The 19,589-nt window shown below is 39.7% G+C and overlaps 1 protein-coding gene across 4 annotated transcripts in view; it reads left to right on the top strand.

Moving 5' to 3' along the window:
* The first annotated feature begins 1,457 nt into the window (after positions 1 to 1,457).
* eef2k (eukaryotic elongation factor 2 kinase) overlaps positions 1,458 to 19,589 on the top strand; it is a 63,292-nt gene continuing 45,160 nt past the window's right edge. Inside the window, exons 1-3 of one of the 4 annotated variants that reach the window (XM_012970072.3) lie at positions 1,458 to 1,681; positions 11,307 to 11,627; positions 16,560 to 16,610. In XM_012970072.3, coding sequence (XP_012825526.1) covers positions 11,388 to 11,627; positions 16,560 to 16,610 — 291 coding nt within the window. In that variant the 5' untranslated portion in view covers positions 1,458 to 1,681; positions 11,307 to 11,387. 4 annotated transcript variants of the gene reach the window in all.

Below are 19,589 nucleotides of genomic sequence, written 5' to 3' on the forward strand. Positions count from 1 at the left end.
CTAAAAACAAGCTTGCCTGGGTTATTTTGCTTGGGAGTGCGGCAGTGACATCTGTCTGGGTGCAATATGGTCATTTTCGAAAACTGTTCTGCACCCGTTCCTACCCTAAGGGACACCTGGGTGCGGGAGAAAAATGTCAGCGTTGTGAATTCCCCCAACATAGACAGTAAAAAGGCCGCAAGACAGGGGGGACTTTTTCATAAATTAGCAAAAGGGGCATTTGCCCGGGTCCCACCAGCACACATTTCACTTGGGATAACTTTTGGCAGAAGCATCCTGCAGAGATGGCAGACCCTTCATTTAACCAAATGGAAGAGTGCTACAGTATGGTTCTTGTAGAGGTCTTTTTTTGTAATTTTTCTGCTCCCCAGTCCCCAGGCTGTTGGTCCAGGGCTGCACACATGGGCATCATGTCTATTCAGTAAGCACAGTCCATTTCTTTGCTGCCCACCTTTCTATATTGAACCTCATGTTCTTGGGGCTGCTGAGGCACAGAAATGAAATTCTGCCCAGGGCCCGCTGGTACATTAAAACAGCCCTTGCTGCAAGAGGCATCTTTAATATGTCAGTTCTGATAAAGGAAATGAATGCATCAAGGTGCTGTGGTGCCTTCATAGCTGGGCCCAGTACAATAAGGGCTCTGGCACACGGGGGAGATTAGTCGACCGCGACAAAACTCCCTGTTCGCGGGCGACTAATCTCCCCGAGTTGCCTACCCCTGCCATCCCACCGGCGAACAGACGCGGCGGCGCGATTTCGCTCAAATCGCCGAAAAAGACTCGCAAGTCTTTTTCGCCGATTTCCTGAAATCGCCCCGCCGCGTGTGCCATCCCGCCGGCGACTTACATGTTCGCCGGTGGGATGGCAGGGGTAGGCAACTCGGGGAGATTAGTCGCCCGCGAACAGGGAGTTTTGTCGCGTGCGACTAATCTCCCCCGTGTGCCAGAGCCCTAACCCAAAATCCAGTGTGTGGGATTGTACAAAACTCCAGCATGTCACATGAGGTTTTGTAAATACAGGGTGTATGTAGGGTGTAAACAGGGTGTTAAATGCAGTGTGTGTGGCAGGAAGAAAGGAGGGCATTGTAAGCTTGCATGGACTGCACCCTCTGTTATGTGGCCCCATTCTCTGGGCCCAAAGTCCTGTCAGGATCTATTTATAGGGTATTCTCATAATATGAGGGTAGCACAGCCTTATGTTATCCTATTAGTGAGGATAAATATACACACCTTACATGTATTACTGTAGCTGTACTTTATACCTGATTTTTTTTGCCATATTTGGCACTGAATAAGTGAGCCCTGACAGTCACTGTGTATCTCACCGTGGCAATAACACAAACACCTCATGCCCACAATAACAACGCTCCGAGTCCTTCCCATGTGCATTGCAAGTGGAGAGCAGGGGGCGTGGCGCCTGTGCGTGTGGGCGGGGCCAGGAGGCGGCAGGAATAGAGTGTCAGGCTAAAGCCCAGTGAAGAAGAGGGTGAGTGAGTGCTGCAGAGAGAGTGCTGCAGAGAGAGTGCTGCAGAGAGATTGCTGGGAGGTGGGACAGGGCGAGTGCAGGAATAGACTGCCGGCCTCGTGTGTGCTGCATTGTGTGGGCAGCCTTCCGTCTCCTCTGAGAAGATCAGTAGATCGCCAGCTCTGCAGGCCCGTCCCTGGGAGTGCCATTGTGTTGGGTAAGAGCAACATCATTACTCATATGCATTCTCTGTGTATACTCCGTGTGCAGTAATAATGCTTTTAATAACTGCATGTGCAGCCTACATTCACATACTGTATTCCCCTGCCTGCCTGATGTCCAGTTAGGGATCTGCCAAGCTTGGCAAGTGCCCAACAGTGCCTACATGTGCCCATACACATCTGCACACCTTACTGGCATTCACTGGCTCACCCCAGCCATCTCAACACTGCATATCTGTCCTCAGATACACCTACATCTTTGTTTATGTGAAGGAATGTATAGCTGGGGCAGTGAAAGGGTTAAACCTGGCAGATCTGATTGTGACATGTATGTGTGTGTGATTATTATTATACATGAGCACAGGCTGCCATGCAGGAAGTATGGGGAGGGGATGCAGCACAATAACAGCTATCAGCCCACATACACAGGACATGGAAGGCGACCCTGCCTTTTATGGCAAAGTAATGAGATCAGCAGCATGCTCAGCTCCATTTATTTGGAATGAAATGTAATTATTTCATTAGTATTTATGAAAATCCTTTCTGGTAAGTGTTACTCAATGCACAACGACAGAGGTCTTTACATGGTGTGTAGCAGCAGGGGGATTTAATTCAAATATTTGATATTATTATTATGGTGACTCTCCTGTGCATGGTTGGGTTTGACTGTACCCAGATCGACAGCACCGATCTCTGCACAGTAATAAATACATATTCTCTGTAACAGCCAGGCAAACTCCACTGACAACAACATCAGCCGTATTGTTTGCCTCTTGCACTACCAACTATTTTTTCTGCCAGAGACTCATAAACTGGTTAATTGGCCTGTTGCCAAGCAAGGGCATTAAACCTACTTTTAATGTTGAATATTGGCATAAAAACAGAATAATAAGCATGATATTTCTGCTGCAAAATTTGCAAAATGTCTCATCAGGGCTGCCACATATTTTTGTTGGATAAATTTAAAAATATAGGTTCCCCTGTTGTGTGCTAGATACTGGTTTCCAGAGCCCTGTTATGGTTCTTCTCACTGTACTTTCCTTAATGGTTCCTTTGGATTTAACCCAGGTTTAACCGCTCCAAACCTATGCATTAAATAAGGGTATAAAAATATATTACCTTCCAGTGACATTTTGCAGCAGTATCAAATAATAAGTGTCCACGTGTTTTGAAAGAAATAGGGTCTCTGCTTATAGTAACATCTCCATTAATCCCAGCGTCATGTCTCTGGAGGGCTGACGTCAGGCTGAATATTTGTCTGTATCTTATTGCTGTGTAGCCATGCCTGTGTGGATGACTATATATATAAATAGAGCGTGGTTGTGTGTGCATGCATATATACACATAACATTTTTAAAATCTGAACATATTATGTTAAATGATGTTGGTAATTATAAGTATATATCAGCGATATTTGACTGCACATTGCTATTCAATATTTATGAAAAATCTTGTTTTGATTTAGTGAGCTGCTAAATAAGCAAGAGTTGGTTATTATGCATACTGCCAATTTTACTGCATGTAAAGCATAAGACATTGAACTGCCATAATATTTATATACCTTAGCAGAGGTATTTCCATTTGGCAGCAACAAAAACTACACTCTCTAGTGCAGAATAGATTGCACTTTTCTGGTGGTAGAGGGCGATAAACTAAATATCATCATTGTTTATTTATACATTATCAACAAGTTGTACAGCAATTAAATAATATAAGAACCAGGGCTCTTGCAATAAACTGACAAACATGGGTAAGAAAATTAAACAGTAGGGATAACATAACCATACAAACTGTTATGGGAAAACTGAAGCCTTTACAAAGCAATAGTTTTTTTTTTTTGCTGCTGGGGTCAGTGATCCCCATTTAAAAACTGCAAAGAGTTTGAAGAAGGAAAATAATTCAAAAATTATAACAAACAAATAATGAAGATCAGATGAAAAGTTGCTTAGAATTGACCATTCCATAACATACTAAAAGATAACCTATCAGCCCCTTTTTCAGAATAGCACTCAATAGTAAGAAATCCAAGTCTGGCTTGGGACTCCTCAAGTTACATGGGAGTAGGAGAAACAATAGGTTACCTGAAAGCAGTTCTAATGTGCAGCACTGGCTCCTTCTGAAAGCTCAGACTCAAGCACAATGCATTTGTTGGTTCAAGAATTACATTTTAAATGGTAGAGTGAATTTTTTGCTATGTAAACAGTATTATTTAAAAATAAAAAGAATACCATAAAAATCATGACAGAATCTCTTTAAGCTGCTTATTTAGCCCATTCCGACCAATTCAGCAGCTTATCTACTCATGTATGGGGTCCTTCCAATGGACATCCCTGACTGATATTTGCCTGTTGATCAGGCAGGTTTGATTTTCCCGTTTAACAGATGACTGCATGGCCTTGTTGATGCAGTTCATGCCCGATCGGCCTGTATACTCTAACCCCCCACATTGTGATCCCATTGTTTGGCCCTAGGATTAAACGATCAGATCAGCCCGATATTGCCCACCTTAAGTTGGCATTTTGGCGAAAGAGCTGCTTGTCTGGAGACCTCACCAAATGAATGGATCTTCAGCTTTAGAAGTGACTGCTCAAAAAAGCTTACAGTCTAAAGATATTCGTTATTTTACAGGAGGGTAAATAGTTACGCTCCATTTCTCCAGCTTATGGTTTCTGAATGGAAAGGAAAAAACAAAAGGGATAATCTCATTGCTGAGAACAATGGAGAGTTGCACTCTGTCTATAGTAAAAAGAAGCTTATAAGGCCACAGGGTCTACCGAAAACGTTATCCCAAATGGCCAAACAGAGGCAGAACCGGATTATTTAAATTCCATAATCAGTGGTGGGCAATTTGTGGTGATTTAGCACAGCATGTTTGGGAAAGCTCTGTTTTAAAATCATTGGTTTGTCATCACATTCCAATCTCAAGGTGCCCAAATTTTGATAAAATTGCCAGAAAAAGTAAGTACGTTTTAATGCCAGGTTGCTGCATGTTTGCACCATCAGGAAATCCAGGCAGCAAGTTGAATTCCAGCGCTATTTAGTGGGCTATATTTTGGGCGGCTGAAAATTTTGAAACTGGTTTCTGAGCATGACCTATGATTTTGGAAATAGTGTGAATTTGCTCGAAGACCTATAGCTCTGAGGAGTTATAGTGGCAATAAAACTACAGGTTGCTTCCCACTAAGATGAAAAGAAATTGCCCCAGGCCCCGTGGATTGGGGATTATTACCATTGATGGCCACCTGCAGCACTTATATTTGATGTCAGTGGGAAGCAGTCTGTGGCAGGTAGTGGTTGTTTTCATGAGAAGGTCCCATGGGCCCAGGCCATGAGCATGCAGCTGTTGCAATATTTTCTTAGATCTGGATGCAGTAAGTTCCTTTTTATATTAAACCTTGTGCAGTATTTTAGTTTCTAAAGTTTAGAATCCAGGTTTGTTGTTCCTGAAAGAAGTTACTTTGTTACTCTCTATAAATGGAATCAGTGGTTTTAGTTTTTTTAAAGGCGACTGCAACTATCTATGTGCTGTTAAAAAATTTGGTTTAGTGCATAGAGCTGCTGTATGCAACCAAATGTACAGCAAACCCTTTGCAGTCAGAGATAAGCTTTTCTTGATGCATGTGGGCCTAAAGGTGGCCATAAAAAACAGTAAGATTTGCTCATTTAGCGAGGTCACCAAACGAGCAAACCTTTCCCCTGATATGCCCGCCTTGGGTGCTAATGTGATAGTTTGACCTAAGGGCCTAATGATCACATTACAATGAAGGGGATATGAAAAGTTAGAGCGAGGACCTCAATCTGACAGAAAAATCATGCTTGCCTGGTCGACATCTGGCTGATTTTTGGGCAGATATCAGTCTCCAACAGGGAGGCCTGTTGAAGAGCCCAATACACAGGCAGATAAGCTGCCAAATTGGTGTGAATGACCCGAATCAGCAGCTTAAATGTATGGCTGCTGTATATGGCCAACTTACACTCAGCACCATCACTTTCAGTCCTGCCAGCCCTACACATGCAAGAGCTGGCAACAGGAGGGCTTTAGTGGTCCTTATCTTTCATTGCATGGTGCTGTCTGTAGATTTAAGTAAATTTAAGTATAGAAGTATGCCAGAATTGCTCCATCTCCAGTTTTATACATGTCACAGATGTTTGACAGTCATAGTATATTCTTGTATTCTAGTAGGCTTAGGGGGTTATATAATAAAAGGCACTAAGTTTGCCCAGGAGCAGTAAGCCATAGATCCTCACTACATTTGTTTTTTTTTGCATGCTCTTCTCTCCTAGGCTGATGATAGGATTATTAGGCCTATTTGTGCCATTTCGTAGCACTTGCACCATTAGTGAATTTTCACATTAGACAGATGCACTGTGGAATGTTTAGTGCCTTTTAATTCAGTCAAGGCCCTAATCATTATAATAAAAAGCCTTTCGATCTAAACAGCATTTACACGTGTCGCCTCAGGCACTGACCGTTCCCGAGGATGATGCTAGCCTCCAAATAAAAACAAAGAAATGAAAGCAGTTTAAATGGTACATTTAATAATTTTGCTTTTTAACAACATGCCACATAAGCACATAAGACAGATACAAAAGTTTTTTAAAGAATCAGATCTGCACCTACTGACTCATACATCTCACAGGAGTTGAGCAAGAGCTCTACAAATGATTAATTCAGGCACTCCTCTCTGGTCTGTCTGTGTTTGTTGTGACTATTGAGAATGCATTCCTTAAACAGAGGTATTTAATAGGCCTGTTTTCTTCTGGATTCATCGCTCCTACAGTGACATCATTGCAGTGAAGTCGCACATCTGAGGGTTCAGGATTTCCCTGTGTAGTCAGGATTAATTATGGGAGGTGGTGTAATGATAGGACAACAGACCTAGCTGGTATTGGAGGGCCTGGGAGTATAGAGGGCCAGATTGGTGTCTTGATGAATTCACAGTAACATTCTGTGTGCCCCGATCGGGTCATCTTACTCAACTTCAGGAATTAGGTAGACCTAAAATCACACTGTTCATTGTTATGGGGGCAAAGTTCAGTGAATGTACAATATGTATTTTGGCTGCAGTTAATCTTATTACCCCTGATTTGGACACAAAACGTATTAATCCAGGGGGTGTCCAGATGGATGCCCCATGCACAAACCTTGCAGACTGGAAAATAAGATCATCTGCAAGCATAAAGTGTATCAGGAGACTTGTACTCTTGCACTCTGTGTTTGGTACCAGTTTTGTAACCAGGAGCAAGGCATTAAGTGCAGCCTGCATTACTCTATAGGTAGTGACAAGTTTGTGTATTCCCTTTAGTTTTCCTAGGGCCTTTTTGTTGCTGAACCCCACCAGTCCCAATGTATGTTATATATATTTGCATTATTAAAATCACATTTTATATATATATATATATATATATATAGCTGATTTCTAGAAAAGTCTTTAAAAATCATAGTCTGTTTTCAAAACACAAAACATGGATCAGTGTTTTGTGTAGCTTGGAAGGATACAACATAACACCCAGTATAAACTCCCATTGGCCAATTAAGTCTTCAGTCTGTCCAGAGATAAAAAAGATAAAAAAGTTTGTCCGTGCCCCTGATTGGCATATGAAGAATGTACACTGGCTTACTGCCATGTTCTGTGGTACCTTCTTGCTGCCAGTGGCGTAAATATAGAGGTAGCAGACCCTGTGGTTGCGGAGGGGTCTGGGGGAAAAAGAAGGCCGGAACCGGGGATGAAAATGACAGGAAGAGCGGGGGCGGGCTGTAGTTGTGAAGTGCATGCTGGGCCCCCCTGTAGATTTTTTTTGCAAGGGGACCAATGTAGTCTAGGAATGCCGCTGATTGGGCCTTTATCAATTTATTAAACATGTCAAATATAATAGAATTAAACAAAGAAAATTGTTACTTGTTTTTCCTAACCCTGCTTGAGTGGTTTGTTAGAATAGCCCCTTAGGTTATAGAAGCAAGGTTTTTGCATAGGAATTTGCATAGGAATTTGAGTTGCCCAGCAAAATAACTGTATAAACATTGTGATTCTGGCTCTGCAACTGCATCCAACACCATTATAATGATCTGTCCATGTCTCAGTTAGGCTTGAGCCATGCCCATTGTTGCTGCACAGCATGCAGTGCCCATTATGTTTATTGCAAACTTCTGTGGTTGTGTTAGGATACGGTACCTCCATTCCCCTAACCTCTTGGCCATTCCTTTCGCAACTATGTCAATAGGAAATCTTCCGTTTTGGTGTGGCTTTTGGAACATACACTGCAAAATGCCTGAAAATACACAAACTACTCATATTTACAATGGTTACAAAGAGTTAATAGTATCTGGATTTTACAGGCATCTTTGTATTGGCAGTCTCATCACAGGGAGTGTCTTGGCACACACACGGCTCTGTGGAACAGCAGGGTATCTATGAGTGCCAGCTCTGGTATCACATGCTCTGCGTGCAGAGTGCTCAGACAGAGAGACTTCTGTTTGTTAACCTGAAAGCTCCAGGATTCTATGGCAGCAACCCTGTGCTCTCTCTCACAGCAGTTTGCAGGCCCATGCAAGTTAGTGCAGGTCATTTCTTTCCCAAGGGTTTAAACCTTGCAGTGACAGGCTCAGGACATTGCTTCAATGTTCATAATATATATTATTTTCATATATATGGAAACATTCTAGCTATGTATCCGAATACCCATTATTTGTTCTACCCTACCCCTAGACTTTTGTATACAACCCTTTGTTTTGGTAAATATTGGGGATTTGTAGTAGTAAGTGTAGTAGTAAGTTATATGTTACCCTAAGGTGGGCATGCAGTGGAAACAAGGCGTAAAATAGGTTTGCAAATCTGTACCAGGTATTAAACATCACAGTTTCAAAACGTCTTGAAATCCATGTGCTGAAAGACTCATTAGCAATTAGATTATATATATTTTTGCATATAATCTGGGCATTTATAATTGCCATAACACTAATGTAAATACTGCCTGATGCCACCCTGTGTTAGTTTGCAGTAGAATGAGGCAGCTACTTGTCACTGCACACATGGAGTGGATTTTGTCCCGAAAATGTCTGCTGCCACAGGGTTGCATCAAGCTTTTCCTCTGCTTGGTCTGACATTAGATTTAAAAGCCATTATAGCCTTACTTTGTTGTTGTTATTGTCCCTTTAACTGAGATTTAAATTTACAGTCTTAACTGGCTAGTTACTCCTTTAGTAATGTTATTATCCCATGCTCCTCTTCTAAAAGGGGGTTATAACAAAATAGGATAACAGTAGGAGGTATTTACATATAGGCTGGCCAGCCTGTAGTAGGAGCTTAGGAACATCATATTTATTGAGTCTTCAACGAAACTAAGGGCACTGGACTAGGGAAAACAGCACATATACACAGCAACATATAAAAAAAATGTGTAGATGTCCTTTAAATTTATCATTTATTTTCACTATAATTTTTTTTATATAGATAGCTAAGCAGTTTTACTAATCGCCCAGTGTTCAGCAGCTCAGGCAAGGGGTGCTTTATCCATGCAGTGTAATTGCCTAGATGGGAAAATGTACTTTATAATCACATTGTCAGTCAGTGAGATTCCATTCTTCCCTTATTGTGCTGTGGAAAGTGGCCTGTGATCTGCCAGCCTTTGTTACTGGAAATACAAATTACATAAAGCTTTGGGAGAACAATGAGCGCTGAAGATAGCTTATAGTATCTGATACAGCATGACAGCTGACTTGTGCAGATATTAAAAGTTAATTATACATACCTTGTTTATGAGCAGCATTTATTATACTTCTGTAGACTTTAATGATGAAAAAGAAAAGGTATATATATATATATATATATATCACCATCTTCTTCTGACTCCCAGGGATGTCTCACTGCCACTTTGCACATGTGCAGTACAGTGAAGGCCCAAACTTTACTCCACAGTAACCCTACCTTTTACTCTACTGCACTTATGCACCTGGCCTCTGGCTGTATGGAGGATCCACATAGCAGATGAAGATGGCAGTGTTGCTTTCTTACAATAGTACCTGGGGGTGGTGTAGTTTTCACAAACAAGAACACAAGTCCAGGGTCTCAGGTTAGGGATTATAGCGCCTTGGGCAGTGCTTAACAAATTGGATCCCCCAGTGATTATACCTTTCTTTCTCCTTTAACCTTTTTCTTAGGGGACAGAATAATAAAACAGAATAAAAATTGTTTTAGAACTAGTATCACTCTCCATTTTAATGATAGTCTTTAATTTAAGAATGAATTTCACAGTATTAAGGGGGATCATGGAGATTCACCCTAAACAGCATGGGGATCTATTTTTGGGTCCAGACCGTAGATTAAGGATCCCTGCCATAAACAGCAAGATCCACTTATTTGGCCTGGTAACTAAACAATCTAGTCTTTCTTTGCCCAGCCCAATCAATACCCTTCCACATCATTTGTGGAAAGGATTGTGTTTGACACAGAAATGCCCAGATAAGCGGATCTTATAGCAGCTATGTTTGTAATTCAGCCCTGATATCTGTCATTGCTAACCTGGAAGACATAAAATTGACATAAACAATGTGGAAAATCCTCAAAATTTTCCCAGTTATAGTTATTCAGCAAGTATTTACTCATCTGTTGTTTGGAAACAAATAAAGTATATGTTAGGTCACTGTGTCTGACTAGACCTGGAGCAAACTTTGCGCCTGTTATTGCATTATCCGGCTTTTGTGGTTCTGTTAATGTTAAAGGAGATTTTCAGACACTTTTGTCTGATGAGAAAAAAATGCCTCTTTATTCAATTTTAGATTTTCCCATAAATGTTAATTAGATTCATGGGATATGCTTTGCTACATTTTCTTTATCAGCTTGATTCTGGCTCAATATTGGATTTATGTTTATATGTATACATGAAAATGTGCAGAATGAAAGATAGGAGAGCTTTAAAGGGACAGTTTTTTGTGCATTCAGATATAATGTACTAATGTCCTGTAAAAATCGTATGATTGATCCAAATACTCTAATAAAGCTTATGATATTAACAAATAATAACTTAAAATGTGAATATAACACTGTTCTTTTATAGGACTCATGGAGACTTGTGCATCTTAAGAAATATTGCACCCCTTATTATAACATATAAAAATAATACAGGTATGGGATCTGTTATCTGGAAACCTATTATCCAGAAAGCTCCAAATTACGGGATGACCATCTTTCATAGGGTCCATTTTAATCATCTAATTACATTTTTAAATAACAATTTCCTTTTTCTCTGTAACAATTAAACAGTACCTTGTACTTGATACCGACTAAGATATAATTAATCCTTATTGGCAGCAAAACAATCCTGTTGGGTTTATTTAATGTTTAAATTATTTTTTTAGTAGACTTAAGGTATGGAGATCCAAATAACTGAAATACCCCTTATCTGGAAAACTCCAGGACCTGAGCATTCTGGTTAATAGGTCCCATACCTGTACCCAAAATGGGATGCAGGCTGCATAGCTTTATATGGCCATGGAGCTCCTTATTGACCTGTAATTTTGTATATTTAATCATGCACGGTCTATGTAAATGTAGATTACTATGTTGATATCACTCATAATTAATGTTGTTGATGGTTAGGTTAATACTCTGTGTACTGTTGCAGGCCTTTTTGCTGAATGCCAATCTACAACAGCACTCTGGCTATTTACGTTATCCAGCGAATAATCCCAACCAGTCACACAAGATGGCAGACGAAGATCTCATCTTTAACATGGAGGGCCTTGATAACATCGACTTGGCCAAAGACCGATGCTCAGATTACAACAAGGCCGACAGCGATGAGGAAGACAATTTCTACATCTGCCCTATCACCGACGACCCAGCTGCGCAGCACCAGACCAAAAAGAAAAGTCCATGTTTCTTTACCAACTTGGTGAAAAAGACAGAATATGGAACTAGTTCCTCCCCTCGGAACAGTTTTAAGGTGTGTGAGGACTACAGGATGAAGAATTTATAATTTATAAATTGTTGTTCTTATCATAGTATGTCAGTCAAAGGTTCAATATCACATGAACCACAGTTATAGAAATCAGCCATTCCCTTTTACAATAATGGGAAACATTTTTTTTAAATCTCTAAAATTACTCTGGACACTCCCAGAATAAAATACCTTTCTCCTCGCATCCAGATTTATTTCTTTTTTCTATTACAGCAGTTCATTTACAGCTCTTTTACTGACTTCCTTATCTAGCATGAAGCTCCTCCCCTTTTTGCTTTCGGAGCCCTCCTGACAATGATGACCTCAGAGAAGTGCATACTGCGCATTTCTAATTGGTTTTAATTGGAAGCAGTGAGCATGCCCAGTAGGCACCTCTTTAAGGTCTTCATAGTCAGAGAGAGAAAAAGTTCTCAGAAAACAAAAGGGGTGGAGCTTCATACTAGACAGGGAAGTCAGTGAAAGAGCTGGTGTTCAGCTGTCTGTAATAGAAAAACAAAATAAATCTACATGCAGGGAGAAAGATATGTTATTTTGGGGACTGTTTACATTCAGGGGATTTTAAAATTTCATGGCTTAGTTATCCTTTTATTATAACTTATGTTTCCAATTCAGGTAATGACAGATTGAAATGATCAGGCTGGTCACATTTTTACCAGATTGGCTGTTAGTGGGCCTTCTGTTGTATCACACTTGCCACACTTGGAATATAGGCTTGGCACTAATATGTGGCCCCGATGCTGTATTACAATAAATGTTCTTCAAGGATCCCTCATCACCATGGGCCACTCCGCAGCTGCAGGGTCTGCTCCCTCTATTGTTACGTAACTGAGCTGTCAGAAAAAGACCAAAAAATCAGGCAGCTGTGCTGTGGTATTGCTCTAAAAACAATAGTCACATTTTGACCTGGGTCCTGTAACCTTGATTAGCAGAAAACATAAAATGAATGATTGATACCTCAGCTTTTGTCAAACCCAAGACAAACAGATACATAAATACATAAATAGTGGGCCCAGGAACACATACTGTGTGGTTTATGTCAGTCAGGTTCTTTATAGCCATTGCTAAACAGTCTCTGGCAGGCGAGCAGTTAAATGCTGAATTAGTTCTACAATATAATCAGGATATTTGTGTGAAATCACCATCTGCTGCTAATCGAAGCTGAATTGTTTGGAGATAGAAATGGCTAAGGAGGGGCTGCTGGCTGGCCTAGCTGAGCCAGACTGGTTTTACTCCAGCCTCCCCCCATTTGTTGTTAGTGCAGCTCTTACAGAGGTCAAAGATCACATGGCAAATACTGCACCAAACACTCCCACCTTAGTTCTCTTGTCAGAAGAGAAAAAGAGTAGGGGGGTTGTGATAGTTACAGCTGTGCTGTTCACCATACATATCAGTTAACTCCTCTTTGAACTATTTATTATGTCTATAACTAAAAATCAATATATCTGTTTTTTAATGGGGGCCTGCGTTTAGCCTCTCATATCATTTCAGCCTGTAGGCTGTGGTCAGACCAGGCTGTTTCTGTGCGTGTGAAGTCTTGACTGCTCACCTCCATTGGTGAGAGTTCGGCACCTGTAGGCACAGTGTTGGTCTGGGTGCATTTTCTAGCATTTCCGCACCACAATCCGCTACGTGTGTTGCACCCTGGTCCCTGCCATGCCTGTAGGTGCAGAACCATCATGGAGAGAAAGTGGGCTGTAGTTGGCCTATTGATTTCCATAGGCCAAAAAGCAGTTTAGTCTGCTTGTAGCTTTAGAGGTGCCTCTGTATAATGTATGTATGTATGTATGTATAACTTTATTTATAAAGCGCCACAAGCGTACAGTCTTACAGCATACAAAATTACACACAGGGAGGACAAGTGATATAATAAATAAATACAATAAATACATATATGTATATATATAAGTGCCATGTGGTATGAGACACAGTAGGAAGGATGTACTAATATAAATGTACTATTAATATTAATTACTACTAATATTGTTCTAAAATATAAAAAATATCATTGTTCTAAAATATATAAATAATAATAGACTTTATTGCTGTACTACATGTTTTATAGCTTTATAGCTTTATATACATGATCTAGTAGGACAACAACACCTGCCAGGAAGCTGGGCATACACTTCTCTGTCGTTTGGTGATATCTCCACCAGCATGCTGGGCTGATATTTTGGCCCTTGGGCTAATGATCAGATTTTAATGCAGGCCTATGCAGATACGTAATTTAACAATTCTGCCTAGCTTATTCTGTGCTTAACACCTGAGAAAGTGAATAACAGGTGCAAGGCATTGCATAAAAGAAACTTTAGACTCTGTTTATTTCTGTTTATTACTCTCTTTCTGTTCTATATTAAAATCTATGTGTGTGTGCGCGTGAAGTAGTAGTAGTTTTTATTTGTAATTTGATATTGAGTCAGCTGTTATATTGCTTTCTTTGACCAAGGAAATCCCTGTAGAAAACATTATATATGCCCTATTATTATCGATATGCTTTATTTATATAGGGCCAACATACTCCAGCAGTGCTATTACTGATTTTATACATCATTTAGCTCAGTCCCTGCATCAGTGGAGCTTGCAATTTACAGTCTAACCATATTCAAACACATGTAAACATGTTTATATTGCAAGCAGTATGTGGGAAAGACAATGAGAGCAATGAAAAGAGTTTTGGATCATATAACTTGTATAGGGAGAAAGGATAGGACATCTGCTGTAGCTGACCATTTTATTAATGACTGTAATAGTAATTAGAAATATGATATGTATATGTTATGTTTCAGGATGAACAGGTGAAACTAGGAAGGAGGAAGGGAAATTTGGATAAAGTTCTCTGTTTATCCACAAAGGTGGGCGATATTGGGCTGATTCGATAGAATTACAATAATGGGTATAGGATTCGTCGGACTGTGGTCCCCAATTTTTGGCCAGATATTGATCAGGTAGGCCCGTCAGGGTCCCCATACACAGGCAGAAAAGCTGCTGAATCTCTCTAAAGGTCTTGTATGGGCAGCTTAAATCTCCATGTATGGCCACCTTAAGTTTAGGTGGGTATTTTAAAACCAAATTACCCAGTGGGCTAAACAAAAATAGGCAAAAAGATTTTTATGGAGTAGGGATCACTTAATGTACCTTATCTGTTTGAGCATAATGTTATGATGGTTTTAAACAGTTTTTTTTACCTTTTAAGAAATTCAAATAGAAAATAAATTTCACTTAAAAGATAATCATATAGTGTTGTGGAAGGCTATAAAGTGTTAAGTGTCACATAATAATGTACTACTCTGAGGAAAGGCTGGTGTTAGGGCACAACACAAAACAAATGAGTAGCTTTTAACTTCATTGTATTTGGAAGGCAATAAAGTCATGCTGCTTTGAAGTTTAAAAAGTCTGAGTGATTGCTCGTTGTGTGTAGATCTGTTTGTGTAGATTTTATTTGGAGCTATTTAGACTTTTTATTCTTGAGCTGGTATTGTAATTGCTACTATTGGATCTAGGTACAAGGCCTATATAGTGGCTAACAGATCATGTCTACAAACAAAACATTCCAGTGTCTTTGTTATTGCTTTTCAGTTTATGATGGCTTGAGTGCAAGAGAAAACACATAGAAAGATATTGAACTGCATCCAGAAATTAGGGAAAAGAGCTGAATGTGCTTTTATAACTGAGCAATTAGCAAAACCTACAGGGTATTCAATTAACTGTTGCCAGTTCTAAAGGCAGTGGCACATGGGGTGATTGATCTCAGTCTTTCTTTGCCGTTTAATTCAGTTTCAGAATTCCCAAAGTAGGCCTTTATCGGCCTCTATGTGGTTCATCTAAAAGCACCATCACAGGCACAGACAGAGATTTTATGATAACCCTGTCTAAAGCAGAGGAAACAGTTCAGCTGTCCCAGCTGTTCAGCTGTTCGATTTAGTGGTTTTACCATTAAATCGAAATGCAGATTTGCATTATATCTTTAGTTTAGTATTTACTTTATGTTTTACTTGTGGGAATGCACGCTTATTTTCCTTTTCTCCTTTCCAGCTATTCTGAAAGTGTTATTGGATAAGCTTTGCCTAAACTGCCGCTGTCTCTTATCACGTTCATATTTTAGTCTTTTACCGACGAATGTTCAGATATTGATCGTACGTTTAAATGCAAGTAACATTCAGACTGAAACCGTCAGATACACAATAACTGCACAGGTTTTATCCTTATCCGAAAGAAATATTCTAACCTGTCCGATTGTCTATCGTAACGATAATTTGGAGCCCACACGTGGTCCGAAAATTGCACAAACTATGTTACATATGTTATGTTACTACAGCAGTGATCCCCAACCAGTGGCTCGGGGGCAACATGTTGCTCACCAACCCCTTGGATGTTGCTCTCAGTGCCCCCAAACCAGCTAGTTATTTCTTAATTCCTGACTTGGTGGCAAGTTTTGGTTGAATAAAAACAAGATTTACTACCAAATAAAGTCTCCTGTATGCTGATAGTGTGCATAAAGGCCCCTAATAGCCAATCTTAGCCCTTGTTTGGCACCTCCATGAACTTTTATGATGCTTGTGTTGCTCTCCAAGACTTCTTACATTTGACTGTGGCTCACGATTAAGAAAGGTTGGGGACCCCAGTACTACAGAAATTCTACTATGGTTTATATCGCGGTGGCCAATATGGTGATCGTGGTCCAATAGTCGATACCCCATGGATTTCTGGTGGACCACTATAAAGCCGGGGATGCGGAAGTGCTGCGTGAATGCGTACGTACACATTCACGCCACACTTACTCATTTCCCCGGTCATCGGTAATAATGAATGTATGTATAGCATGTCCAATGGTGTGAGCTTCTTGCTGTGATCATAAATGTTCTGCTTCATGTTGTTGCTGTTGTAAGTTTCCATTAATGTCTCTTGTGCATCTCCTAGAATGGACATTCCAAATATTCTAAGCATGGCTGCTTGGCTGAACGAGGTCGGGTATGTGTTCTTAAAAATTTGGCTCTTTCACCGCTTTCATTTCACTTCCAATCCACAAAAATACATTTAACGCCCCTTGTTATTTGAGGCCTATTTAGGCACTAATATTTCTGCTAACAACCACAGTGATGTATGTGCTAAAGTTCACAACTAATTCACACATTTCATATTGAATTCATTTTCACTGTGATATTTTTGTATAGCTACTAAAATTGAAGCTAAGTTGCCAATGCATTTATCAAAGTACATGTCCATGATCGCCCCTAATGTGAAGTGTTATTTCCAGTGGGAAATACTTTTTCCTTGTTCATGTTACTGGAACTGTGGAGAGATCAGCAGTTAATATTCTAATGTTTTCTTGAAAATGACTGCTCTATGTGAAATATTTTGCAGCATCTGTGAAGTGTACTTCTAAATCCATGTAGAATACACACATATATATTAATATATAATGCAGGGGCTCATTTATTTGAAGTCAAAATGTCAAAGACAAGGGTCTTTAAATCTATTGGCAGCTTTTATTGTTGCTTTTTCATATACCGCACCAAAACACATTACATTAACCTCCCCCTCTTCATTGTGTTATATGGAAAAAACCCTGTTGTACATTAATTTACATTGTTTTTATAAAGTATTATAGTAGTATATTTTACTATAATGCGATTAACCCACAGCAGGCTTAACAGCAATTTGCTGACTTGTTACCCATGTTATTCATAAGTTAGTCATAACTTATTGTGCAAGTAGAAGTACACATATCTGCACAGCTATTTATTATATGAATATAAGTTTGAGCTTAAAGGAACAGTAACACCAAAAAATGAAAGAGCTTTAAAGTAATAAAAATATAATGCACTGTTGCCCTGCACTGGTAAAACTGGTGTGTTTGCTACAGTAACACTACTATAATTTATATGATAAGCTGCTGTGTAGCCCCGGGGGCAGCCATTCAAGCTGGAAAAAAGGAGAAAAGGCACAGGTTACATAGCAGATAACAGATAAGTTCTGTAGAATACAATAGTGTTTTATCTGTTATCTGCTATGTGCCTGTGCCTTTTCTCCTTTGAATGGCTGCCTCCATGGCTACATAGCAGCTTATTTATATAAATTATAGTAGACTTTCTGAAGTAAACACACAACTTTTACCAGTGAAGGGCAGCAGCACATTATATTTTAGTTACTTTTATACACTTTCATTTTTTGATGTTACTGTTCCTTTAAAATAACATCTTAGCTTATGGCCATACTAAAGAGGTAATTTTGTTTAGGTTGAGGAAAACTTATGTCTACAGAAGTAAGCATTATTGCAATGACACACGAAGAGTTGTTCCACGATTAGCTTTAGCGGTGGCAACTAATCTCTTCTGAATGCTTTCCTATCAGCAATACTGTAAATCACCACTGGAAAAATATATGTGTCACTTCTACTTTTCAAAGTCCTCGCTAGGCAAAGTAACAAAATGTTTTTCCAGTGGCGATTTACATTATTGCTGGTGGGAAAACATTCAGAAAAGATTAGTCACTACTGCTAGAGGAGATTAATCGCGGGGTGCCTAATCTCCTTGTGTATCAGTGCCCTTATCTGTAACATTCCAATTAGCTGTACCTGCCATGGGTCCTATTTTTAGGCAGGACAATTTTGATCTTTAGATCGGAAAAAAGGATTGGACTTAAAGGGGTATGTTAGCACAGAATCACCATAAAAAATCTTGTCAATCCATACAACTACCCCACTGCTATTATTCGTATTATGTAGTATTATGTAGTATAGTGATAATGACTTTGCTTTGCATGTATTCATGTTTGCATAGAAGGTTGTGGCTGGGTATATAATGTTATCTGCTCTGTGCTGCTGTCAGAGAGAAGGCTTTTGCTAGTAGTGGTGGGGCCTGGTCCCAGAGTAAAAAGTTGGTTCTATTATAATCATTCAGTTATGTGGTTGTTAAAGGAAAAGTAACACTAAAAAATCTATTCTACCCTGCTCCAGTAATTATCCTATCCTGCACACCATTTATTATTTTGAATGCTTTATTAGAAAATACCTGCTAAAATATGGCTTCCAGTCATTTGAAATAGGGCGATACAGCAATGCAGGGCAAAATCAACTATGCAACGATCGATTGATCGATCCTAGCCCGACTCCTTCCTATACAGAAGGAAGGATCATCTCATAGTGGATTCTGCTTCTGCATCTCTGCATCACCCTATTTTAAATGACCGGAAGCCAAGTTTTAGCCAGTATTTTCTAATGAAGCATTCAAAATAATAAATGGTGTGCAGGATAGGGCAATTATTGGGGCAGGGTAGAATATACTTACTTTTACTTTTAGTAAAATTTTAGTGTTACCTTTCCTTTAAAGGAAAACTACACACCCAGAATGAATCGTTAAACAACAGAGAGTAAAAAGATAGAACCTTGTGCATTAACTGGCTAATGTGACCTAACAAGTATGTGTGCCTTTGGTTTGTTTGTGTGCACAATGAATTATATGATCCCAGTAGGCGACCCTTACTACTTAATAGGGCAGTACTGTATTTAGTATTACCCAATTGCACATACTGCTACTAATACATTGTTTGAAAATGTCATTTTCTTTAAAAGAGCTGCAATTCCCACCACATATAAATGATTTGGCCTGGCCTTAAAATTGCTAGTTTCCATTCAGTCACTGAGGGAAAAGCCAAAGTGACAGCATAGCAGAGCAGTAGGTTAGGTTAACACGGGCATGAAGTGGCTGTTTCTCATTAATCTGCCAACCTTTTCTGCCAAACATTGAATCACTCTACGATGCATTATGCTTAGATGGAAACTAGAGTGCCTGAAAAAAAGCAGCAGGATGCTGTCTTCTTATCACAGATACAGATATTTCAGCAGTAGAAGAAATTAGGAACTGACAGTCTATGGTGCAGGTCAGCACTGGGCTTTGATGGAATTAATAGCTGAAATCCACATTCTTCTGCCTGAAGCGCCACTGGACA

This window comes from Xenopus tropicalis, chromosome 9 (genome assembly GCF_000004195.4).
Source record: "Xenopus tropicalis strain Nigerian chromosome 9, UCB_Xtro_10.0, whole genome shotgun sequence".
Classification (NCBI taxonomy): domain Eukaryota; kingdom Metazoa; phylum Chordata; class Amphibia; order Anura; family Pipidae; genus Xenopus; species Xenopus tropicalis.